The sequence below is a fragment of the Centropristis striata genome, chromosome 2 (genome assembly GCF_030273125.1).
Source record: "Centropristis striata isolate RG_2023a ecotype Rhode Island chromosome 2, C.striata_1.0, whole genome shotgun sequence".
Lineage (NCBI taxonomy): Eukaryota > Metazoa > Chordata > Actinopteri > Perciformes > Serranidae > Centropristis > Centropristis striata.
The window spans coordinates 41,429,576-41,457,401 of record NC_081518.1 but is presented as its reverse complement, the minus strand read 5'-3'; the positions used below and the strand labels follow the sequence as shown (position 1 = coordinate 41,457,401).

The 27,826-nt window shown below is 39.1% G+C and overlaps 1 protein-coding gene across 2 annotated transcripts in view; it reads left to right on the top strand.

Annotated features, from left to right (window-relative positions):
* cdh8 (cadherin 8) overlaps positions 1 to 27,826 on the top strand; it is a 132,958-nt gene that overhangs the window by 41,793 nt on the left and 63,339 nt on the right. For both annotated transcript variants that reach the window (XM_059351455.1, XM_059351448.1), the window contains exon 3: positions 6,332 to 6,626. In XM_059351455.1, the coding sequence (XP_059207438.1) occupies positions 6,332 to 6,626 (295 nt within the window). The remainder of the gene's footprint in view (positions 1 to 6,331; positions 6,627 to 27,826) is intronic.

Below are 27,826 nucleotides of genomic sequence, written 5' to 3'. Positions count from 1 at the left end.
TAGTTTAGTTTTTATTAGTTTTAGTGTTAGTTTTAGTTTTTTTGTAATGGGCTGTTGGGTGCGAGATTCAAATAGTGCATAATAAATGTTGCCTTAATTTCCTTTGGTTTATCCATCTCAGCCCCAATAAGGTTATTAACTCTTACAGTTCCAGGTGTTTTGAATTTTGGTTCTAGTTCCCAGTCTCAGTAAACATATTTACCATGTGTTGCATGTTGAAATAGAAACACTGAATTATGAATGAAAAAAGTTGACAAAAACGAAAACTAAGGACATTTTCACTTTAATTATAGTTAGTTTTAGTTAGTTTTGTAACCACGCAATACAGTTTCAGTTAGTTATTGTTTTTTTAAAAACTTTTTATTTCAGTTAACGAAAATGTTTTTTCAATTCTAGTTTTCGTTAACTATAATAACCTTGGTTTGGGGTCCTATTTTGTTGCTCTGAATTGTCTATTCAGAGGCATTTTGGTTTGCCCTCATTGGTAACAGCCTTCAAAACTAAACTAAGAGTATCCAGACTAATATGTTTTTCCAATCTAGTCTGCTAACGCCAGGCTAACCTTTGCCAAAAAGGTTATATTTTGAGTTGATTCTGTTTTTTTTTGTCTGTTTGTCAGCAGGATTACAGATGATGAGGAAGGGTTTAACATTAGCCAAGAAAGAACCCATTACATTTGGAGCGGATCCAAATCATGGGGCACTAGTATGAATTATTTTTTCACTTTGGTTAACATTGCAAGATACATGACCTTGCTGGAGGTTTCCAAGTACCCTTCCAGTGTACTAAGTAAAGGATTTGATTTCTTCATTATTCTACTGATGAATAGTATGAATACCTCAAGTGTGTAAGTGTAGTAGCTGACCCTTACTGATACGAGAGGAAGGATTTGCAGAAGGCGGTCTGACGTACTGTGTGTTCTAGCAGACAGGAGCTGACAAGCTGCATCACAGTGACAGCATCTCCTCCCTCCCTCTCCTTCTCCAGTCCTACTGGTACATACAGAGGAGGAGCACATGTCCTATCTACCATTTGCCCTGACAAGGAGCAAAATCATTAGTTCCCTCTGTAGGGCTGCACTTGAGTCAGTGGAACCCGGGCCTGAGGCGGGGGCGGTGGGGTTGAGAGTAGGGTGGGGTGGGAGTAAAATCTGGAGAAACTTGCTCATTAGGACACAGTGATTGTTCAAGTGATTGCTCTTTAAGCTCATCTTCAGCAGGGACTGACATATTTCCTCCTCCGCTGACAGGATAAGTAGTCCCATGCAGTCCCTGATTGGGAGTTGGCGAATGGAGGTGTGTGTATGTGCGCATGGGCATGCACAACTGAAGCCGAGAGTACTGTAAAGCACTGCCACCAGATAATTTCTTCAGTCAGCCAAGGCTGTCTTTATCACTCCGCGTTGCACCTTCAAAATATATAGATGTCTGTCTTTTCAGCAGACTGCGAAGTCTGAGAGAGGAGTCATAATAACTTCCAGTCTGTATACACAATATAGGCCATATTACCTCTTTTTTATGACTAATCCTTTTAAATTCATACAATAAAGTAATCACACTGTTTACTGGGGTTACAGGTAGTATACAATTCCATATGGCATTATTGAAGGTTTTTTTTACACCATAGAGTGAGAGAAAACACGTCTATTACTTGTCAAATATGCAATAAACATAGGCAAAGCATGAGCAATGACCTATGTGTCTAAACTAACATTACCATACTGTATTGTGACTGCATTGTAGCACATAATCATCATGACTACAGTATGTTTTCCTGAATTCCAAAGTCAATGTCACCGGTGCCGTTTTAGTTGCCCAGGCAACTCAGTTAATGACAGGGACCCCTCTTTACTGTAATTGTCCTCTTTGATGACCGTTTGTGCACTCCAGTGCGAAGGCTGTCTGAGAAGTGGGCGACCGGGGCATTTAGAGGAGACGTCAGTGTTGAGAACCGCAGCTGGTTACAGCCAGCTCAGTTCAACTTTCAGGGAATGTGTTGTTAAAGTGGCAGCTAGTAGTGAGTGATGATTGATTGCATGATTTATTTTTTCCAACAGAAAGCACACTATGTGCCTTTTTTGTAAAGTACAGGATTTTGTTATCCATCTGTAAGTTTTGTTAAGCCATAACGTAATGTAGCGTGTTCTACCTGTGGTAAATCAGTTTAAATGTTACAGTTGTACACACATTTGAATCAGATTTCCATTGGTAATGTTTTCAGCCATGTAGTCAGTGTCTGGCTCAACTTGGTTTCAGAGTTGTACAAGGCACTGCCCTCAAATGACCCAAACCATGCTGTGTGGATACCAGTAAGAACTTTGAGTTCATCCTGCTAAGAGACTTTTACTTGTTCTATAGTGCTGGAGCATCCGAGCACATTGATATGTAACTATATAACCTAACTGCTTTAGGCTATTCATTTATCCATGACCCATAACTAAATATTTGGTGAATTTAGGAAAAATCTACAGACACAAATAATCAATGTGTAGAAAAATGAACACCTCAAGGTTTCTTTTTGAATGTTTTCATTCCACTAGTCTGAGAAAAAGACTAGATATTATGGAAGCAAAAAAGCTAAAAATCCCAATAATGCCCAGTGCATGAAAAAATGATGAAGTGTGCCTTTTTTGTAAAGTACAGGATTTTGTCATCCATCTGTAAGTTTTGTTAAGCCATAATGTAATGTAGCGTGTTCTACCTGTGTTTAAATGTTACAGTTGTACACAGTGGTGGGAAGTAACGAAGTACATTTACTCAAGTACTGTACTTAAGTACAGTTTTGAGGAACTTGTACTTTACTTAAGTATTTCCATTTTGTGTTACTTTTTACTTCTACTTCATTTCATTTTTAGGCAACCATTGTACTTTTTACTCCACTACATTTAGCTGCCAGCTTTAGTTACTTTAGTTACTTTTCAGGTCGAGATTTAACATAAAACATAATAGATTTAAAATTTGTACTAATTAAACCACACAAAAGTATATTAAGTAGTTAAAATGAGCCCTATGTTAACAACAGTAAATTCAAAGCTAACATAAATGCATCAAAAATAATAATACAATAATATATTTGGACAATCTGAGTGAATCCATTATGCATTGCGAATACTTTTACTTTTGATACTTTAAGTACATTTTGATGCTGATACTTTTGTACTTTTACTTAAGTAAGTTTTGAATGCAGGGCTTTTACTTGTAGTGGAGTACTTTCACAGTGTGGTATAACTACTTTTACTTGAGTAAGGGATCTGAATACTTCTTCCACTACTGGTTGTACACACATTTGAATCAGATTTCTATTGGTAATGTTTTCAGCCATGTAGTCAGTGTCTGGCTTGTGCGTGACCCTCAATTTGGTTTCAGAGTTGTACAAGGCACTGCCCTCAAATGACCCAAACCATGCTGTGTGGATACCAGTAAGAACTTTGAGTTCATCCTGCTAAGAGACTTTAACTTGTTCTATAGTGCTGGAGCATCCGAGCACATTGATATGTAACTATATAACCTAACTGCTTTAGGCTATTCATTTATTCATTACCCATAACTGCTTATCCGAACTAGGGTCGCAGGTTGGGCTGGACACAGACACAGACAACCACTCAGAGCTTATATTCACACCTACGGGCAATTTAGAATCATTAACCTAACCTGTGTGTCTTTGGACTGTGGGAGGAAGCCGGAGAACCTAATTTAATAAGCCTACTTTTTTATTATTTAACTTTAATATCTTATTCTCCATAATCTTTTTTATTGGCTTTATTATTTCACTTTTATATCCTCTAATATTATATTTTCTTAGAATGTAAAACACTCTACCCTTTCAGGATATGATGCAACCAAATGAATATATTTAAATCATTGGTACTAATGTTTCTGATAGGTGCTTAAACACTTGGCATGAAACATGACATCAAACTTCTCCAACTGATTACTTACATTAAGATATTTTGTCTACATGCTTTATGAAATATTATGTTTAAATATGTAAATGGGGCATTGAATGTGTTCTTATTTGCACACATTTCCACAGCAGAAATTAAAACATTGGATAAAGTCAGGTTCAAAATTCTTTCATTATAGACATTTTACATTTTAGAGTTTAATATTTTTATGTAGTGTTTTTAGGAATAAAATGTTCAGTAAATCAGTCAATGAATGATATATGAACAAACCCCTTCTGACTTGATGAAACTAGAAAGTCTGGTGTATGTAAGTGTTGCAGTAGAGATTTCTGGCTAATAGTCAGAGAAAACTAATTTTAGCAAAAATCCCAATCTTAATGTAAGTAATCAACGGGGGAACTTTCATGTTAATATCAATTAGTTATGTTTTTACCCTATTTGCCAGTAATGTTTTGTTATTTTACAATACATATATTTAAATACAAATGAGACATTATCTAATGCAAATGTTTGGTGAATTTAGGAAAAATCTACAGACACAAATAATCAAAGTGTAGAAAAATGAACACCTGAAGGTTTATTTTGAATGTTTTCATTCCACTAATCTGAGAAAAAGACTAGATGTTATGGAAGCAAAAAAACTAAAAATCCCAAAAATGCCCAGTGCATGAAAAAATGATGAAGTATCTTGCCTTAAAAGTTGAACTTTTTCAGTTAGTTTTGACCTTGAAACAGGTTTGGATTTAACAGCTTTTTCTACATCTTTTGGGATAGTTTTGTTCAGGTGAAGAAGTGGAATCTAAGTGATAAAATATGGCTTAACCAAAACCAAGCTAAAGACAAGCTAAAAATAGTCATTTTCCACCCCTATGAGGGAAACATACAGCCATATATGCTCAGCTGCAGGCCTCCCACTACACACAAAAAGTCACACATAGTATTAAAAAAAAACAATGACAGACCATCATTAATTTGAGCTCATTTAAAGAGTTTCTCAGCGTGCAGGATGTTGCGAGGCATTTGTGTTAATGAGCTACATCATTCATGTGAAATGATGGCACAATTAGGAAAACAAAAGTGCAAGGTGTGACAATTTAAGTGAATGTGCTTTGTCAGTGTCTGCAAACAACACCTCAGAGACAGTATATGCATAAAAGCTGGCTTATAAAAACATTGCGGGGGGTTTAGAGGTCGGGAATTTCACAGACAGATTTTTACCTTGCTATTCTGCACCCTAACCACGCTCCCACAGGGATCGCTGTTGAAACACTGTGGCAGGAAATGAAATTAAAGCTGCTGAATACAGATGTTTTGATGCATGCCTGTGTGCTCCGTTGTGTGTGTGTGTGTGTGTGTGTGTGCATATGTGTGTTTTTGAGAGGCGTGTATATTAGCGAAAATACAAACTGAAAGAAGAGGGCTGCCAACCGTGTCACAACAACACTGCACCATTGCTGGATTTGTAAATGTTGTACTCTGTGCCTCTCTCCTCCCCTCTGAAAGTCATTCACCTTGGGGATCAAGAGCCTTGTATGAAAGGTAACTTACAGTAAAAGAAGTGCTCTTTCTGTTTATGCAAATAAAAGCAAAGTTCTTTGCTTCCCTGATGTCAAAGCCGCTGCGTTTCTTTTTTCTCTCTGACCTCTTTCGTTCCTGCATCGCTGTATCTCCTGCAATTCCAATTTACCTTTTTTTAACATGGCCTGTTCTTCTGTCCACAGATGTTTCAACCGCCTTATGCAGCATTGTCAGACTCATTAGTTATACTCAGCCCATGCGGCGAGTGGGAGCCGACCACTCAGCCTAGCACGTAATGCAGCTTTAGTGAACTAATGAAACTGTAATTACAAAAATAATGAGGAACATGCAGTATCGTCCAGTAACTTAGGGCTAGTTATTTGCCAGCACGAATCATCATGTGCAGCGTTTCCTCTTTAATTTTTTATGGATTCTGATATTTTTCTCTTCTAGCCATGTTATGGAATGCACATTCAAAACACTTCTAGCTTCTTCGTTTTGTGGATTTCACACTGTAGGGAGCAATATCCCCCCACAATGTGTGTTTGTATGATGTATTTGTGATGTATAATGAGGAACAATGTAGGCTAAGGTCCATTTCCTGTGCTACTTATAAAGTTATTGCCCCCAGCGGGCCTCATTTAGCAAAGTGTAGGCTATGTTGAGCCACGTTTAGTATCCCTGCTACACTAGTTGCTGCAAAGCACAGCAGCAAAAACAACACATTACAGTCACACTGTACACTTATCTGCATTTACATGGTGAGAAATTTTCGAATTTGCTGAGCATACCAACTTGCATTCATTAGCCCCCCTCGCCGGTCTCTGTTTACACAGTGGGATCAAACTTAAGTACTCTGCTCCACCTTTTAACTTCTATTATTTTTTTCTCTCTTCCTCTTAATTGCAGCTACACACAGACTTGGATGTGGGCGGGAAAAACATCAAGTACGTCCTAGCGGGCGAGGGTGCAGGCACCATCTTTGCCATCAACGAATTAACAGGCGACATCCACGCCATGAAGAGGCTGGACCGCGAGGAGAAGGCAGAGTACACGCTAACAGCCCAGGTCGTTAATGCCGACACAGACGAGCCCTTGGAGCCGCCGTCCGAGTTCATCATCAAAGTCCAGGACATTAACGACAATCCGCCGCAGTTCAACGAAGGCCCGTACCGAGCCTCTGTTCCAGAAATGTCTGCTGTTGGTGAGTCACAATAGACAGACTTCATTTCTGGTCGGCGCCGCACACAGCAGCCTAATCAGTGTGTGAGATTTCCGAGACGGCTGATCTCTAATGGGCTATTGCATAAAAATAATGAGTGAATAGGAACAAGAGGAAATGAGAATGCCTATTTTACATGCTTGCTTGCTATGAGTGTGTCGCAAATGACAATACAAGAATGATAAATGAAATCACTCGAACCTCACCCATAGCTCAGTGCTGCAACTTAACAACTGGTGTCAGTGTCGACACACACTTAGCAAGGCAGCGTAATGCTAATGTTGCATCCTTTACAGGAGAGCCAGTCAATAGACAAAAAAGAAAGGGACATAAAGGAGGGGAGTGGGGTCAAACAAACACTGGATTTTCACTCAGGATGCCTGTGTTTGTGTTCCATCAATTAAAAGTTACTTTTATTATGTTCAAAGTTTTTTTTCTTTCAAATCTTTATTGAAACTTACGGAAGCCCTGAACCGCAAGTGAAGAATTTTTTTTTTGAGATGTTATCTTGTTATTTCGAGATCATATCTCGTTATTTCAAGATAAAAAATCTTCCAAAATTTTTTTTTTCTTCAGATATTATCTCATTATTTCGAGATAATATCTCGTAAATACGAGATAATATCTCGTTATTTCGAGATAACACACCTATGTAAAAAAAAAAAAATTTTTTTTTTTTTAAATTTTATTATCTCGAAATAATGAGATATTATCTTGAAATAACGAGATATGATCTCGAAATAACAAGATAACATCTAAAAAAAAAATTTCTTCACTTGCGGTTCAGGGCTTCCGTAGAAACTGCATCCAGTAGTTAGGTAGTTTGTTTTTTTTACACAAACCCTGATCTTTTTCCTAACCATAACGATGTAGTTTTGTTGCCTAAACATAACCAAGTATTTTTCATTATCAACCATGTGTTTAACACTGCGACCCAGTGCGTTGGCATGGAGGAATGAGAACAGGTCGCAGTGGTTAAGTGGTAGTTTGCAGAAATATACAATGCCGACATTTAGTCTAGCGCCTGGTTGAAACAGCCCTCTCAGAAATAAATCCAACAAATAAAATGCAAATAAAACTCTTTAATGCATAACTTGAACTCTACAGATGCTCTAAAAGCACCACATGCATTTCATACCAGCTGCATATGCAGATACAGCACACTCTCCTGGCATCAAAGAAATGCTATTCTCCACTTTGCATTGGTCAAAGGTCACACTATTATATAATGTAGAAATTTTATTGCATTCTTTAACATTTTCATGTGTGCAGTCAGTTATGTGGTACAGTATAAGTCGGTGATCACAACGATCAAATATTTATGGAAATGTGCGAAAGGCACATTTTATTTGATATCGAAGACATTCTGAATTTGACCTTTTTTTCTATTTAACAGTAAGGCTTAGCAGACCTGACTGCAGAAAAGTCTGAGTGGGTAGTTTTTAATTCCAGATTCAACTGTTGTTGTATTACTTCCATGAAACAGAAGAATCCAAATAAAACCATGAAAGATTTGCATTTACACGCAGAAACTGTCACTAACCTTGTCAACACTGACTGATGCTAATTGCCACAAGTTACCTTTCTTCAATCCCCCACAAACTGGAACACAAACTGCTGCAAATACTTTACATTTCACTGTATGCTAATATATTCATATATTCACATTGTTATTCCATCCATGCATTTAAATGACCACTGCATGATGATCACATAATTCACATGTATAGCTCATCTGGGATTGGCAGAAGCCTGTAAGTGGATCTGGGTTTTTTTTTTTTTCCTTCAGGGGAACCTCAGCACTGACCCCAGAGCAGCAGGAGTCTTGTAGAAAATGTTTCTATCAGTAGCCGGAAGGAGATCAGAGTGTGTCTTTATGCCGTTTTGACATTGGAGGAGTTCAGTGTGGGTGCTGAGGTGTGTTGTTGGGCGGTATGCGCTTGTTATTGTGTTTTCTCATCGAGCTTCCCCTTGTTACCTGTCACAAAGCTGACATAACATGCTAGGGCAGATGGTGCTAGGTATGTAATGGAATCTGTTTGGGAAATCCCATCTGTAGGTTGTAGCCTTTACGTCAGTTCTTTGAGGTAACAGTGATATAGCTTCAGCTCCACATGATCGCTGCAGATGACTTTTATTTTTATTATTAGCTGCTGCTGCTGCTGCAGTGGTGGGAAGCAAAAAGGAACAAAACACAGTGCAAAAGAATCCATGTAAACATGGAATAACAGTGAACTCTTGTTGTCTGAACTCTGTTACTTGATCCCTGCTGCTCATTGTTTTGGATCTCAGTTGAAATGTACTGTAGCTCTCCGAGGGTTTTGTCGGTGCAGTGCAGGGACAGCCATAGTGATGGGGTAGAGAGCAAAGTGGTAGTTGACAGCACTCTGTGATTTGCCAGTGGGAATAATGCATAAGAAATGGAAATCGGCGTCTCTTTGTTGATTGTTGTTCCCTTTTGTCACTACTGATTAATTAAACATTCACGAATGCTCAGTTGTTTGCATGAAAGGCTTTTTCTTTCTGTGACTAGTTTTCCTTCTTGTTAAGTTTTCATGTGCTGCGGCATTATGGGAAAAATCTGATGCTCCGGACAAACAAACAATAAGTCATTCATCTCTCTCGCCTCATATTCATAAATCACCAGTTGCTTTAAAGTGGTGTTTCATCTTTATCGTGGTGAAATGAGAATTTTTGCAGGCCTCAGTGGATTACTGGAAGTGTGCTGTGCAGCGGATAACTAATAAAGTCCACAGGAAAGAGAGGAGGAAATAAAGAAATGTTGGTGAAGTCTGCTGCATATGAGCAAATCCCCCCAACAATGAGAAACCGGGAAGCATTACAATGTAATTATGGCACATGGTATATGGAAAGCCCTTTTAACATTTAATCACAAGCCGTAATAACAGTTGTAGATATCAGCTACTTTTTCACTAGTTTGAATTCCAAGCCAACTTATACATAATAGAGTTTTGACCAGTAGCAAGTCTAATTAAAGATATCTACAGCTTAAGTCTCACAAATCAAAGTTTAATACTCAAGATCAACAATTACCTTCTTAGAGTGGAAATGTTCATTATAGATATCTGTAACTTAATAAACTAGTTTCACCAGTGACTTCCATTCAAACTGTTATCCATTTTTTACTTTTATAATCCCAAATCGGGCTAAACGGCAGTGTAGTGGTTAGCACTCTTGCCTCTTAGCAAGAGGGTCGCTCAGTGGCGGTTCTACACAGGGGCCTCCAGGGACCACTGCCCCTGTGAAGGAGCCCTTGGCCCCTGCTGTGGCCCCTGTGTCAAATTAATAATAAAATGATCAATTTATAACAATGAACGACAGAACAATTCTTACCTATTTTTGTGCAAACAATTTCTCATTGTACACAAAAGGAACCCATAATGTGTACATTGTATAATAGTTTAATTGTGCAATAAAAGCTAAATATAAAGATCATTTTCACCGTACTGCACTTTCAAAATAAAAAAAGTAATTGTGCACAAAAATGAGAAATGTCATTGTCGTACAAAAATAACAATGTCTCATTGCTTCAATCAATGTAGTTCTTCCAAATATGAGAATTTTAGGTAAAATAAAGGTTTTGAATGCTTAAATATCATTTTTGACGATTTTTAATGGGCCCCTCTGATTAAACACTGGCCCCTCCTTGGCCCCCACAGTAAAACTGGTCTAGAACCGCCACTGGGGTCGCTGGCTCGATTCCGGCCTGCGGCTCTTCTGTGTGGAGTTTGCACGTTCTCCCCGTGTCAGCGTGGGTTCTCGACGGATTCTCTGGCTTCCTCCCTCAGTTCAAAAACATGCACTTAGGTTTAATTGGTGTCTCTAAATTGCCCGTAGGTGTGAATGAGAGCGTGATTGTCTGTCTCTATGTATCTGCCCTGTGACAGTCTGGCGACCTGTCCAGCGTGAACCCTCGCCAACCTGAGTGCGGATAAGCGGTTAAGAATAATGAATGAATAATTCCAAGTCTTTTTGACTAGCTGTAGTTCTAATTAATGATGTCTACCACTCAGTTCTCACTAGTTTAAATGATCATTAGTGATATATTCACAATTCAATTCTTAAACTAGTCACAATGTTCTTTGTAAATATCTGCAATTGTTTTGAAATTACATAAGTGTAATTCTAGGTATCTATCTAATTCAGTTTAGACTGGTCAAAAATAATTATTTTTATTTTGTAACTATAGTAGAAATGTAATTTCAGATATCAGCAATTGCTACTCCGATTTGTGAAATATATTTTTAGTGAGTGAAAATAAATCTTTTACTAGTAACAATTATATATGAGATATTTACAATTCCTTTTCTAACAAGTCAGAATTGAATTAACTGTAATTAAGTAAAAAAAACATATGTAAATCACTTTTGACCTTAAATGTTATTTCTACATGTGGAAATATGTTTGTATAATGTTAAAATAGTAAAACAGACATCTTCAATTAACAATTCAAATTAGGATACATTTGACATCTAGATATATCATTTCCACTGATGCAAACTAAATTGCTACTAGTCAGCCCCACTGATTAAATGCTAAAAGGGGCTTTCCATGCATGCTGAGAGATTCTGCATTACGCCTGGTATTGAATTGAGACAATGCTGAGTGTGCTGAAGCATTTCTGCTAGGCGTGAACCCACCTGCGTCGAATAATCAAAAATCTAATCCGGACCATAACGTGCTGGTTCTCTTGGCGACGTTATCCACTTACAGAGCTTGTCAGTTCCACTCCAGACTTCATCAATGTCTTACCAGCTCCTCGCTTATCAAGAGTGTGTCCATGGCGTATCTGTGAAACCAGGGACAAATATCAACACCCACCTTTTATCTGTCAAGGACTAGATAGAACACCCCCTCATTGAATGTCACCATCCCCCGTAGGAAGCAGTCCCCACAGCCGGATGAGATATGTGACATGGGCCACTGAGGTCGCCATGTTTCCTGTGTGTGGAGGAGCATAGAGGTTAATGGGAAATGAAGGAGAAAGACCTTTTGTTCTTCCTTTAAAAGGGCCAGTCGGATAAGACGTGTGGCTTTCTGTGACTTTTCTCTGACTTTCATTTGCCTGAATGGCTGAGAATGGAGGTGACTACCGTTCTAATTGTTTAGCGGATCGTCTCGCAAAGTACAGTGCAACAATGAGAGGAAGTGCGGAGCAAAGGTGGTGGCTATGCTGGAGGAGAGACAGCCATTCAGAATAGAGTTTGATCTCATTAGTGTAAGGAGCCAAGAAAAGTGTGTTGATAGGAGAGATTTTGTGGCCGCTGTGCTTGACTGGGTGTATGGTGCTGTTTGACAAGAAGGGGAAAAAAAAACTCTAAAATGTCAACTTTTTAGTAACGAGGAAAAACAGCAGTGTTCTTAAAGCTGCATCAATTGATTCTTTTGTTCTTGTTCAGGGGGGCTGTGGAAAAAAACTAACATATTTACACATCCAGCAGAAACAGAGCAACATTAGAATTCAATTGGATTCCTGTTTCTGGCCACCTGACAAATAGAAGTCATATTTTTACTTTTTTTTATTTTTTTTAGCTCCACTCTCTACTCTCTTCACCATGTCCTTTTGCTGCTAAATACTCCACTGTGTTTAGTCCAACACCACACAATAGAAATGTAAAAAACTGCAGCTGTCCCCCAAATAAATGACTCCATAGGCTGTTTGTACAGGCAGCCTATTGCAACCCATATTATCTTTATTGTGGCGGCAACCTCTAGTGGCGATAGTTATCATGACCTGAGGAAGTCAGGTGACGTGGTATAAAAGGTGACAAAGTCCGCGAGGCTACTGTCTGTGTCCCATTCAAAACCAAAAGTCACCCTTACTTATTTCAACTCAATGTTACTAACATAACTAATGTAACTATGTTATGTATAGGGCTGCACGATTCTGGAAAAAATGTGAATCACATTTTTTTTTGCTTAGAATTGAGATCACAATTCTCTGGCACAATTTTTTTTTCACGAAATGTTTATTACAGAAAAAAAGGACTTAGTACATCATCAACTATTATTAGCCTTTTTAAGATTATTTTTACTAATTACTATTATTATATTATTTATTTTTTACAATACTTTTATTATTATTATTATTTATAAAGGAGCTCACCTATTGCCAGAAGGAGTCTATGACCAAAACATTGCAGCCTGGGCCAGTCATTGAGGGAAATGCCCTTTACTATGTTTTGTCTGTTGTCAATTGTAATGCAGGTCAGTTTACTCTCCATCAGACTCCATGACGACAGGGCATCCTGTCATCCCGGTGCCAGGGCCTCACCTGGTCTTCAGGGAAAACGGGAAAAACGTTTGAAAAGTAGTTCGGGAGGGCATTGAGTACCCGTGTCCAGTGATTATCATCTTCTGAAACCCCTCATGTTGTACAGTGTTTATTGGGGCCATATCTCTGGCTAGGTGATATGTGATAGCTGTGATCTCCTTATGTCTACTGGAGTTTGGTGGCTATTCCGTTGCATTGTACAAGGTTCCGGTTATTGACCTTTGTGTTTGTTTCTTGCCTTGTACGGCTTCATCATGCTTTACTTTGTGGTGACGTTTTAAGGGGACTGTAGAGATTTGTGGTGTTGACTTGCGGCGCCACAACGAGGGCAAAACACACTTTACAATGCACCTCACACCGTTTGTCATCATCTGGCTTCAATCCGAAACACTTCCAAACCGAATGCGAATCTTTTGTGGGCACGAGGTCGGTTCGAGTGGGTGGGTGACTCTCGCCGCTACCGCTTGGCTTTTCGTCGCCACACACTCAACGCTCCTTACCGCAGACTTTCCTCTGTTTTGACTGTGTTAACGTAAAGATGCTTTACCATTGGTTGTGGGAGGAGGCAGCGGCAGTGCTGCGTTTGGGGGCGCTTGAAAAAATCCGGGAGGAAATAGGAGCATTTGTTTTTGATGCAGCTCGAGATATAAAATGCTTCAGAATCGATGTGTGTAGAAATGACATCACGTGTATGTGCGAATCGAGCAGCCATAATGTATACTTAAATTTCGTAAGTGTAACCCCAACCATGATCTTTTACCAAACCTAAGCAAGTAGTTTTAGCGCCTAAACCTAATCAAACTGCAACCTTTTCACAATATTAACCATGTGTAGCCGTTACATTTAGGTATGAAGACATGGGAGACATATCTGAAGTATCGAGGGGAACTGCAGAGTTGGATCTCCCTTTTCACATTACAAATAATCATTTGATCCATTGTTAATATGAAGATATTAATTAGTGCAGCTTTAACCACATATGTTTTTTTAGATGATCTATATTTGATTTTGTTTTATGCATTTTTCAAACCCATGGGTGGTGTAATTTCCTCTGCTTCAGGCAGTTAAAAAACAATATGGTGTGTTATTTTAATTGAAAGATAAAATTCAAATCAATATTTGAAATCCTCTACCTCTCCATATTTCACCTCTATTCCTAGTTTCATATGTATATTCATGAACTAATTAGATTTCACTGTGATGTCAATTAAACTTCAGTTTGTTGTTTATTTGTGAAAGCCCGGCCATGATTAGAATTTTAATTCATTTGCACGGGTTGCAGATCTCCCAGGATTAGTAGATCCCATTTTCCTGTTAATGGGGTCTTCGACTTTAAGGCCAGTACAAGCTGACAAATACCCCCGTATGACTGTGGACCATATGCTGGAATTATGAGGCTCTGCCACCCTTCTGCAGCTAACAAGGGGGTTGTGATGTAGCTGGAAATTACAAAGTCTGCTTGAAGTGACGCTTCAGGTAATTAGGAGGAGGTCGCTAGACCGTCCTCCCTGCGCTAAGGGGGTGCGAATGACAATAATTGCTACACTGCGAAACAAACTTGCAGAAAGTTGTTTTTGCCGGATGGAAGTCGTGCGAGAGATGCCCCAGGAGTGTTGGGCTGTGAGTGTGCTTCATTATCAAGGCGATTAATAATCGGACGCACAGACAGATGGCCCGTCTCCTCTTCGCACGGGCCGTGCTCCCTGAAACCCCAGCAAAATGGGTACCTGTACGGCAGCACGGATCCCCGCCAAATGTGTCAGTATCTGCTAAATTGGAGCGCAGACATAAAATTGAAGTGACATTAATAGATTACCTGGAGTTGATTTGCATTTTCAGAGTTATTATGGGTGTGGGTAACAGGACTAACAGGCACAGCCGTCTATGTAGGGCCTTAATGATGTTTCTGATTACGCTCTCATCACCACCGGCAGCTGCGAAAATAAGTAAAGGCTTGTCATCACAGATTTGGACGATAAATGAGCAGACTTGATCAAGGGGAGACGTATGGAAATGAGCGAGATGCAGACCTTTATCGGAGCTGATCGTCTAACGCTTTAAACATAGAGCAGAACGCGCAGTGTGATCACACATGATTTAATACCCAGTTTTATAAGTGACACACTCATACATTACCCCATATGAAGGATAACATTGTTAAATACTGAATCAAATACACATCAAAGCATGTGTCTCTATCTATCTATCTATCTATCTATCTATCTATCTATCTATCTATCTATCTATCTATCTATCTATCTATCTAGCTATCTCTTATTCACATTTCTCCTCACTTATTTTTCTACACATTGCCATCTTTCAGATCAATACAGGGAAAGCTGAGCTATTTTCAGAGCATTTCATGCTCCACTTGGGCCAGCTGTTCTATAAAAATCCCCTTCCTTGATATACCTAAAAATATTATTGTGCTATGCTGATCTTGCAGTAAATCTTCAACATATCTTGGTCTTGGAAAGTCTGAGTCTGAATGTATTAAATGCAGTTTAACTTGAATAAACCTGAGATGTATTTCAGGGTCACAGCAACCCACATAAGTAAAAAAGAAGAACATTTATAGTGCATCTTTTATCTGCCTTTCTCTGAGCTTTGAGCTTTGAGCTGAGAGCTAAGAGGGAGGGTGTCTGGTGTTTGTGTCTCTGTCTTCTCTGATCCTAGACTCCGGTCTGTAGCTTGGCAGATGGGCTGAGTGGCAGGGGGCCCCTGGCCCTTTAACATAGTGGGCAGCTGGGCCAGAGCTGGGCCAGTGCTGGGCTGGGGCACATCTGAAGAGCAGGCTCCTGGGCTGGGCAGGGACGTGGCAGACCGGGGCTGTGGTGATGGTAGTGGGCGGCTCACAGGCTGAGCTGGGGTGAGAGAGGGTCAGAGCAGTGAACCTGGCCAAGGCTATGACTCTCTCAGGCCTGTCTAACTGCCAGGCAGCGTGCATGCCAGCCTGCCCTTTTCTGTGGCCGTGCTAAATGGGGAGAGGACAGGCCTCCGAGGCAGAAAGGATTTAACTGACATGCTGGAGTTTCTCTGTAAATAACCTGCTACTCCTATCTATCTCACCTCATTTGGCAACAGCATCTGCACTTGTGCATCTGTGTGTGTTTGTGTGTGTGCATGTTCTGTCTGTAGGTTTATTCCTAGTCTTGTTTTTATCTGTTTGTGTCTGTGCTACTTGTCACCTGTCAATAACCCAGTGACTCCCTTTTTTTTGGGAAACATCCATTCTTCTTCACAGCTGCTCTTCTTTGTCGCTGGATAGACAGTCATGGCCAGACACTCTGCTCCCGACATGTCCAAAACTGATGAAAAATGTTTCTTATTTCTGTACATGCAGACAGTGTTTATAACCTCAATGTAGGCAACTGATAATATGTTTCTTTAGGCTGCAGTATTACATATTTGGAAAGGGCTGCACACGTTTTTCTACCTGGTAGTGCCTGCAAGTTTTAGCAAGATAAAAAGTTAAAGTTAAAGAACTCGTCTATCCATTCTGTTACCAGCCGCTATAGTGAAAATGCGTAGGTAGACTTCAGAGTGGGAATATATTGGTTTGTTTTATGAGTAAGTATAAGTACAGAAATGAGGAGTTGCGAGTGAAACTATCTTCCTTCATTCGCCTGTGTTTATGGCTGCATCATAATTATAGACATTTAAATGTTAGATAATGTTAGGCTGCGGTGTTCAGTATGGTATTTACACAAGTAAACTGCTATAAACATACCATCCACAAACAATTTCTGTCACCAGCATCACCGTCTATTTTTAAATTGTAATCCTGCTAACAATCCCATTGTTACAACATCAGTGATCTTGTTACGTCTTTTTTCCATAACCGTACCAGGATACAGTTACCTTTTTTTGTATCCTAGTGATGCTGTTCCATGTATTCCATCACTCCCCGAGCCTGATCTAGATGCACAACTTTGTTTCCCATTTAGCCATATACGCAGCCAACCAAACATAAGAACAAAGGGAAAGTCTGATATTCCCTAGTTAACACATATGTTGTTCGGGAGAAGAAAAAAAACACAAAACATTCACACGCACAGTCACAGCTGCTCAATATCACATACTAATGTGTATTACTAATTCATCAAATGTTATTTATTACCCAATGTACCTCTGAATTATGTATGTAACATCATCAGTCACTGGTCCAGATACAGTAATATAAACCCTTTAGAGCCTCCTGGGGCATTATTTTGTTTCCAGAGCATGTAGGCAAGCATACATGCACATTCTGCACACGGGAAAGTGTGTGTATATCATACACACACACGCAGATCACACATGCACAATAAGTGCACGTGTGCACTAAAACACATAGCTTCTCCGTGTTAGCATAAAGCCGCTGTACAGTCGTAAAGATGCTGTTGTTCAGGTGTAATTTGTCCCCGCTCCCCTGTGTAGCCCGCAGAGACGCACTCTCTTTGAAACTCACTCCCTCTCTTTCTCTCATGCACACACTTTTTTTTTCTCCTTCTCTGCCTCGCTCACCCTCCCTTTTGCTCGCCATCGCTCTCTTTTGCTAAGCTAATGCTCTCTCTCGGTCTTCCCTTGAGGGAGAACAAAAAGTAGCTGGCTTCTAGGTAATGAAGCCCTTCAATGTGATCTGCATAAGATTGCCTCCCTTGCTGGCCTGGCTGCCTTGCCCCGATGAATAGCAAAAGACTCTCAATTAGACTAAGGACAAAAAGCAGCTTTCTCCTTCGCCACTGTGTCGTTTCTCAAACAAAGTCGCCTCCTTTTTTGTGCACCACGAAGTAGAAAGAGGAGCAAAATGAAAAGGATGCAGGTAAATAACAACCATAGTTCATAAAAAGGAAGCTAAATGAGAGAGTGTGTCATGTGTCGGAGCATGTATACAAGCTGTTGTGTGCCCGTGTTTGTAATGATGAGGAGAAGGATGCGAATAGCTGTCACAAATGCCACCCTCTGCGCCGTCTCGCTGAGTGGGTATGATTAAATGGATTTCATGCAACAGGGTCAACAGTGGTACAATGGAACACGAGGGAAGCAAAGGTTAAAAATAAAATTCATTTGGCTGAATGCATTTTCAAAAAATATTTATAAGGCTGAAGTGTTCGAAATAACATTCAAAAAAGACCTTTTTTTCAAAAACACATAACCTGTCACGTCCCGGGCTACACTGCCCCTGTTTAATTAAGTGTTTGTAATGAAAGTTTTTGCAGCCTTGAAATGCGTGTAAGACTCATCTTTCGCTGTCATACTGTCACACACTGCTGATCATTGTATCAAGGTCAGTTAATCAATCTGAGAGTGAAAACAAGGACACAGCATCCTCCCTTCAGCTGTACTGCAGGGGAGGAGAGGCAGCGATCCTCCTTCAGTGAGCCGTCTGAACACTGTGATGCCTTCTAATGGCTGCTGGTAGGCTGATCCCCTTACTGTGAGTGAGTGAATGAATGAATGAATGAAAACCTCGTAATGTGAACAGTCTTGCAGTGTATCTGGATGTAGGATGGACTTGTACAATCTAGCCTTATTGAAACTAAAGCTGACAATGTGCCTGTCGAAGTGTCTTTAACCCACAAGAACCCACGGTGACACGGGTGTCACAAACATTTTAAATGTTCTAGTTTAATGTATTTTATTTGATAGGGACAATGCAGTTAGCATAGATACAGGACATGCATCTGATGTGCTGCATACAGAGATATAGCTTCAGCTAATTTTCAACTCCCGTCCCTAGTTGGGCTTTTACAACTACATACAAAATCACAATACTATAAAAATCCAATATACAATTACACCATCTACAAAATAGAATAAAATTACAAACAATTACAATATACATTTACCCTGAGAAAAAAATAAATAAATAAATAAACCCTGTATAAATATAGCTTAGAGTTTAAAATCATCATAAATCTATACAACAATAAGGAGAAAAGAAAGAAATAACAGAGAAAAAGAAAGGAAAAAAAAAAAACTACTTAAGACTATAAGACTTTAAGAATGGGTACAGCTCTGGTTTGCTTTAAGCCAGTAATGTTCATGTATGTTTTCTCAAGTACATAAGTGTGTTTTTTAGTGTTCTACAGCTACAGTAGCTTGTTGAGAAGCCGTCCAATAAGGCAGTGTTATTTATATTTATTTATTTATTCTCGATTTATTGTTATTTTGTTACTTAAAAACAAATCTGAAATGGAATTTGTTGTCTAGCAGCACTATTAATGTCACAATTTTGATATATGTGGTAGAGATGCAAAGAAAAAGGCAAATTTGTGTTTCAGTAAGCAGAAAAGGTGTCTAGTTTATTCATTTAAAAATATGATGTATCATAAGGTCCACTTGGTCTGTGGTATATCCCCCATAATTTTCCTTTTTAAGGATTACTGGCTCTGGGTTCTTGTGGGTTAAGGAAGACACGGAGCCCCATGTTGCTCCTCGCTGTGCCTTGCATAGACCATTGGTGTATGAATGAGTGTGTTAAGTGTTAATGGGTGATTAAAAAGCAAAGTGTAAACCACTTTGTCTGATAAGGAAGAGAGGCTCTTTAGAAATGCAGTCCATTAATAACCATTAATTTGTTTTAACCTTGCAAAAATGCCAAACATTCCAGAGATCCAGCTTTTCAGCTGTAAGAATTTGCTGCTTTTACTTGCTTGCAGTTCAGAACACATTTTTAAAATTGTTACATTGGGCCTCATGCTAAAATCAGTATCCAAGGCCCAGTACATTTTTCTGGAAAAAAAGCTTTTATTCAGATGGCTGTTTATAATGGTAAAATTTCAAAATCATAGAAAATATTTGTACATATTAAAAAAAGAGCGAGCTAACACCCACGCATAGCAGCAGAAACAGTCTTCTTCAAGGTGTAGCTCTCAGCACACAGTTTATATGCACAGTATATACACAGATTCCCTCTTATATAAGAAATGACAATTTCTTCGTATTTTGATAGTACCCATTGATTTCTGGGATTTAGCAACCTTATTTAAAATTTTACGAGTTGTTGAGAGAACTATTACTAAGATAACAAAAAACTTGTTTTCTCAGTACACACATTATTTTGCAGTCAGAGAAACATGAATAAAAAACTTGAATAGCATATAATCACATTAAAATTCTTATGTATTATTCTATTTTTTGTTCAGATATTATTTTTACATTGATTACACTGATTCTGGGGTCATTTTTCTGCTGAAAGCCTTTTTTTTTGTAGCACATCTTCAACTTTTGGGCTTGTGCTAGAGTATTTCTACACAGCACAACACCTGCCCTTATATGGTGTTTAGGGCAAGTGACCTACGGTAAAAAAACGAATTATTATCATTGTTAAGCACACCTGAGCAGATAAAGATAGTTAAGAATGTTTGGTCCATTTGGATTTGATTTCCTTTGTTTATTTTTTTCCAGAAAATGAAGAGAAAATATGACAGAAATTCAAGAGAATGCTGCTGTGTGAGGTTTTAGGAAATGATAATGGGTGTTTTCACCTTTTTTTAGACATTTTATTGATGAAAATAGTTGATAAAATGATTATACGAGAGAATAAACAGGAGTAGGTATCAGCAATGAAAATATTGTAAGAATCACTGGCTTTTTGGCCGAAGTGGGTGGTAAAGCCTTTGTTATCTATTGGCTGTGATATGAATCTGTGTGCTTGTGATCAGCCATTGATGTAAGACCGTAACAGAGACAGCTTGTGCACAATAAATGAATGACTTCACACTGTGAAAGGAACATTTATTATGACTAGTACCTGTCATTTTAAAAGACTGCTTCAGTAATGTTGCACGTCCATAAAGTCGGGCACTTGCAAGAGACCAATTTTTTTTTTTTTTTTTTTTTTTTAAGAATTATAAAAATCAATTCAGGGGAGATAGAGAAATCCTTTTTTTTAGCCCCAAATTTGGTTCTGGCTCCAAAAAAGAAAACCTGGATTCTAAAATTCCCATAATGAATTTTGAGACAGTATTTTGTTCCACACACTTGCCTGCTAAATACCCACATCTTTTGAACGACACACTCCCCATAATTTAGGCCTTCTGTTAGAAAATTTGCAGTTTCCAAGCATATTTTTCTCTTGACTTGACAAAACTTCTCCAAGAGCCACAGAGGACTTTATACAACTGTTTTCACAAAGTTATGTAGTTCTCACCATGACTTTTAAATTGACTTTAATATAAAGTTAATGTAAAATTGTCCCTGTTTAAGTAAAATTGCACTGCAGCTCTACTGTTAATGGAGTGCTATTCAATTGATTCTTTAGTTAATGATTTGAGTAGGCTTCATTATTCACCGCCAAAGCGAACCAGCTGTCAAAAAGCACATTCTTTGTGTGCACTGACCACAGCTTATACTGGACTCTATCCAGAGCCCTTTTCAGGCTGCACTGGATTCTAGAGTGGATGCGTCTCTAAATGTAAGTAGACACAGAGCAGAAAACAACAAACAGCTGTTGTAACGAAAACACGAAAGAACCATTTTTAAAGGATTCAGTTATAAAATGTTACTTGTTCATCCGGTATCAATAATAAAACAGGCTGTTGTCATCCACTGCCCATATTTATACCAACAGAAATTAATTTGTGTTACCCAAGTTATTGTGAGCAAGGAGGCACAGCTGAAAGAGGTTTATCATTACACTGCAAAAAAAGAAAAGTTGGGTGAACTCAAAATTTCAAGGCTACAAACTTCGATAAAATTTAACTAAACTAAATATTTTAAGTTTTGTTTTTGAGTTTGCTCAACTCTGAATTCAGATTTTTGTCAACTCAACATGATTGTAACGCTGCTATGAAATGTTAGCTAATGTTGCGACCACAATTTTGAGTTAGCATTGATACGCTAATGGCTACTCTTGTAGCTGTAACAAGCAGCGCTGCTAGCATCAGTTAGCTCACCGCTATTTCACCGCTTTCCCGCATTTCACAACAAACAAATAAGAGTTAGCAGAACTATTGTCCCTTGTTGTGAACCCCAACTTAAAGATATAAGTAACAACAACTCACAAACTTGTTTTTGAGCAGACAACTGGCCTCCTTTGTTGTGCTAACTTACATTATTACCCTAAATGTCAATAATTTATATTTCCAAGTTTTACCAACTTAAATCACTGTTTTAGGCCAAAAAATACAAGTTGGCTGTTTTGCAGTGTACTGCGACCTCTAGTGGCTGTAGTTATTACGAACTGAACACATAACAAGTCAGGCGGTGTACTATATAATGTAGTGATTGCCAAATGAAGCTTAATGAACCATTTTCTTTATTTTCTGAGCCCACTAGATGGCGCTCTCTGTTCAACAAAGCACACTGAATTGACATTCCTTAAGCCTTAAGTATGCATCTACATCACTGAGTAACTTCCCAGAGTTATGTATGGAAGTCTTTTAACCCAAACTATTACTCTACTGTATTGCTTTTTTTACTTAACCACTTTGTCTTGGTGCATAAACTTAACCAAGTAGCTATGTTTCACAATGTTTACCACGTGGAAAACTGTTACATTTCACAACATGAAATAAAATGGTCAAATGTTTGTGACAGCAACCATGTGGCCAATATTTATATTTGTTGAACCCTATAGATGGCCCTCTTGGCTTAACCCATTAAGGCCTAAAACGCCTGGAAAAAATGGCTGTAAAACCTCTGGGCGATTTTGAAAGAACCACCTAAAACCTGAAGTTTTTCTGGAAATTCAACAGAAGATTTTTCAGCCTCTGTAGCAGATAGAAATGAAATTCTAAAAGTATAAGAGAGCTTAAACCCGTGGCTTTCATGAGAAGTTGACTTTATTTGTCCAAACCTGCGGTAATGCTTTCCCGGCTTAACTGGGTTAGAGAAAAAGGCTCAAGGAATGCCAATTTAGTTTGCTTTCAGCCCTTTGTTGAACAGAGAGTGCCATCTAATGGGCTCAGAAAATAAAATAAATAGTTCATGAAGCTTAATTTGGCCATTGCCACATCAAATAGAACATATTTATAGGCTATTTCGTAAGATATCGTACAAACTTTGTATGAGCATATGCTGAAATCCAGCATTTTACACTTTTGGTTCAAAGCTTCTGAACAGCAAAAATGTCAGTACCACAGATGTTGTTTAGCTGCACTGATGTACAGCAGCTGGCCTTCAACATTTGACCCCCAACACTCCAATAGCACACATTGCATGACCTTGAAAATGTTATTGCTTTATACAACATTTTACATCCAATTTAATACAAGCTGCACATATTTTGATTACAAAATACGTTGCTACACCTTGTTATTTTTTGACATGCAGATGACAACCTCACCTGTGAGCGAGATCAGTAAAGTTTGCTGCGAGTGCCTGCAGTCATTAGGGCCGGCTACATATCACGTCTTACTGGAGACGGATCCGGTGTAGCTCTGCTGAAATAGTCATTTTCTCACACACTCAGTCATACACTTACTCACTAATTGCCTATCGGCCCCCTGTTCTACAGATGACACACTGAGCTGGGATCAGTCACCGCTCTTTCTATCTGCTATACTGCTGTTCTGTACAATGTGTTTGTTTTTCCAATTTTAGACAGAGCACACTATTTTTTTTTTTTTAATTTGTTGTTGATTTTCTTCATTCATTTATGCAAACACAGCACATCCCTGGAAGTGTATCTCTGATCTTTAACTCCTGGAAGGAAGTCATTTGTGATGATTAAAACACAACACATTTTACGGAATTTCTATAATTTTGTTATCCTTCAATGTGCCACAAAAGTTCCATTTCAAAGATTTGTGGAAGTTATCTAACTCTCCCATGTGTGGGTCTGTCTGGTGTCCTTATCAGCTGTGTTATATATCAGCCACAAGTGACAGGGAAGTGTTTGAAGTCACACTGGTGAGTGGGAGGTCCTCTCTGCATCGGTGCTATAACAGGCAAAATGAGAAGGTTCTCCAGTTCGCACCTCCGACTCGGCAAACGCTTACTCATATCTGCTAAGATGCCAGGATGCTTTCTCATACGCATTCTTCAGTACACAGCCGTGGCTCACCTATTAATTATTGAAGAAGAGAGCTGTGGATATTTAATGTTGTGTTGTAGGGCCTTTTTCGATGCACTTTTGCTGCTCTGCATTCATCCCTCTTTGCTCCTTCCCATGTCCCTCCTGCTGTATCTTGTATTGTGCGGTACGTCATTTCCACTTACTCTTCGCTTTGAGGAAAAAAAAAAGCAGGAACTTTTGCTCTGTGGCTCTGGAGCCAAAAGTCAACATGAATGTGTGTGTGTGTTGGAGGCTGCGCTCCCTTTTCATGCTTCAGGTAATTTTACAGTGTTGAGCAGCCAGAACAGGATCCCCTGTGCTCTCATCCCTCCATGTCTGCATTATTAATTGTCTGAGGTACACAACCATAGCTATTTGGACCCTGCAGGCACCCAGCACTCAGTACCTAAAATTAAAAGCAGCGATTGCATCCCATTGGAAGACATAATAGTACTCTTTTAAGTTGCATTTTATTCTCACACAAGACAGTGTAGACTTGCTTTAAAAGTATAATGTGTAACACTTACATATTAAAATGTATTTTAAAAAAAGCAACAATGTTTTATATTTTGTTGAGTTGTGTACTTACATTACCTCTAAGATTCCCTACAATGTTTAAACCCAAAGAAATATGTAATTCTAATCAAATTGAATCAAGAATCCCCTTTTCATCCCTTTTTATCACCTTTGTGCATGCATCAACAGTGTCATAAAATTACTTTTATCTATTTTTTTTTTATTATACACTTTTTTTTTTTTTTTTTTTTTTTTTTACCAGATAAAGGATTTTAGTCATCAGAGATGTGAATCTCATCAGAGAAACAAGCTGAGCAAGCTACTACAACAACCCCTCCACTGGTGTGGCAAACTGCATTGGAAAAACACTCATTTTTAACATGAAGCTATTTATTCAGTGTTTTTACGAGTTTCATTTAACAGTAAAAATTGTTTTGGAGATGAGGAGACCTCTGTGGTTAATTCAGCTCCCGACAAAAGCCTCCTGAGCATTTGGATCTTAAGTTATCAGAGAAACAAGCTGAGCAAACGTTAGTGGAAGCTCAGCTCCAGCCCTCTGCTGACATGCCATAAAGCATTGGTAAAAGACTCATTTCACAGTGTTTTTACCGGTTTCAATCAGCGGGTCCGTTTGTTTTGGATAGGAGAAAAACTCTTGGATAGTTCAGCTTTTGATAAAAACCTCCTGAACAATGACAACAAAAGAAATTCTAACCAGGGGACTGCAATGATGGCTTACTCTTTTGTTATTGTTTTCACTGAGATAAATCTTGAGAGAAAATTACATACTGCGTGTTTAACTGCAGGAGAAACAAGATAACATAAAGAGGGACAAAAAGGGGGCTTAGCATATATCTTTATTAGCTGTTTTTTCTCTTCATGGTCATGTGTGTTTGTACATCTTCAAGTGGAAAGATTCATGTGCCATACTGTAGCTGGTAGCGGAGGGGGATTGGTCAATATAACATAAATGGGGGTGGAACACATTCATCAAGGTGGCAGAGATTTGAGACTAGAGAGGCCCATCCAATCACCGGCAGAGAATAAAGGGGAGAGGCATAAAAGTCCGTACAGCAAGGTCATTTGAAAAAGAAGCTGATAAGACGAAAGGATCAAATCTCCAGTATACGGGCGAGGCCCTCCTCTTGATGTCTGTCCCCATTAACTAAAGCCCTCGCCTAGCTCGCAGAGTCACTGCCACGCCTCAGCTGTCTGATACAATGAAGGGAAAGTAGAAAAAAGAAGAAGACTCGTCTGCCATGCCCGCTGCTTTTATTTTGTCATCAAAATTTATGGCCCTGCTTGTAATTTAGTTATTTAATCTTTTCTTTTATTTCTTCTCTCTCTCTCGTTCATGTATGACTTTAAATGTCCAGTTTTTTTTATCGTATTTTATAAAACACAAACAAATTTAAATCTGGTTTTCTGTTTGTTTTACCCTCATGTCTTTGCTTACAGGCAGGCGGCTGATTTGTAGCATCACACAGCCTTCTCCTGCTCCGGCTGTTTGTGTATTGGAGCATTGGCAGCTGTATTGCTCTCATCGCTGCAGTATGGATTTAGTCAGTTTGTGGTTTTACCACAGTCACAGTCTGGTGTCCACACACACACACACACACAAAGCCACGCACGCACACACGCAGTCAATCCTACAGCAGGTTTACTATGTCACACTGGGGGCTGCTGTGTAATTGGGTGAATCTGCTCTCCAGCACGCTACAGAGATAGCCCTTTAAAATTTCACTTCACTTCTGGGAGTGTAAACAAACCTTGGGATTACTAGGGGTGTAAATCCACATTCCAACATTTCCGTTGCTCTCCACTTTTCTCATTTTTCCCCCCTTTTTTCTGTTAGCCACCTACTTTGAGAGTTTAGGGGCAGGTTATGTGTTTGCTCAGTATTTGGAGTGTGTTTGTGCATCTGTCTGACTGTCAGCATGTTAACAAGTGCATGAATGTGTCTCCATGTCGGATGTGCGTGCATGTGTGTGTAGGCAGGTAGGTGCGTGCTGTGGGCGTGTATTTTAGCATGTCTGTCGTGTGGACACTTTATGTGGCGGCATGCAGCTTTCTGTCTGTGTGTTCTCCGTGATGGATTGCTTGTCAGACGACAGCATAGCACCGCTCTCACTGGCTGACGAAGACATTAAGTCACCAGTCACGTCGACATAGTACGTTTCAACATTCCTCTGGGAAAACGCTTTAACCCTTCTCGCTCCAGGACAGCTGTCAGATGACAGAGTGTATTACTTAAAAGGTGCTCACCGCTAAAACCCGCAGTATGGCTGGATTCAGTAGAGTTCAACGTCTTAATGCAGTTGTGTGGGAGGTGGAGGACCTTGGTCACACGCTGCTTTTATATGGGCCAGTTGCTGGGGTTATGGGCTACAGACTGTGTGCCACCATTGCTTCTGAGGGGCTTGATGTTTTTTTTTCTTGTTTGTTTGCTTTGATTGTACCTCTGCAGGCTCTAAGAATGTACAATATGTAATTGACAGAGAACATCTTCTTGCACTGCAGCAGCCTGGGGAGTCGTTGCTCGGGAGTCGAGGGATGACAACGCTTCCCTCCAACTCTGTCCTTTGTTTTAATGCAACGTCATTCTCAGAGCTGCAGCTGCCCCCAGAGTATGAAAATAGCACACTCTCAAAGAATGTGAATGTTCATGCAAGAGCCTAAAGAAAATGTATTCTGTCTGTTATAGATAGCAGAAAACACCCCAGAGCATTACCTATACACTCACATTTGGAAGTGAGAGTCCTTATAGTGTTCATTTTTGCAAGGATTTTCATTTTGTGTCAAGTTGTAATGCATTAGTGCAAAGTGTAAATGTACTTAACTTTTATTTCAGTTTAAATTTAGTCTCACTTTCATGCCTTACTTTTAATTTTAGTGGCATTTGTTATATACCTATTTAGACCTTGTTATTGAAATCCAAGATTATCTTGTGATCCTTGTTTATATTAGTTTTTCTCAATAGTATAAGTATAGTAAATATTTGTGCCCTTACTGTGGTTGTAGCACTCCAAGTTAGTCTTTTCAGCATTCCCGCCCTCCTTCACTGTGATTGAACAACTGTGTGACGGTGGCGACTGTTTGTAGCGTTTAAGTTTAAGACTCTCTGTGACCAGAAATAACACCAAACATGCAGCACTTGTGCACAATAGACCTTGTCACGCTGCTGATGTTTGAAGCACTTCAAACCAGTGATAAGAGGACAGAAAAAACTAAAAAAAAATCTTCAAAATCACCAAAACAGTTCCTTGTTTTGTGTTCATCTCAGACCCCTAAACTCATACAAAGAAGCCCATTGGAATAATACAATCACAAGCTAGTAAAACTACAATTGGCACTAAAACATCTCTTTGTTGATTTCCCATCATTTAG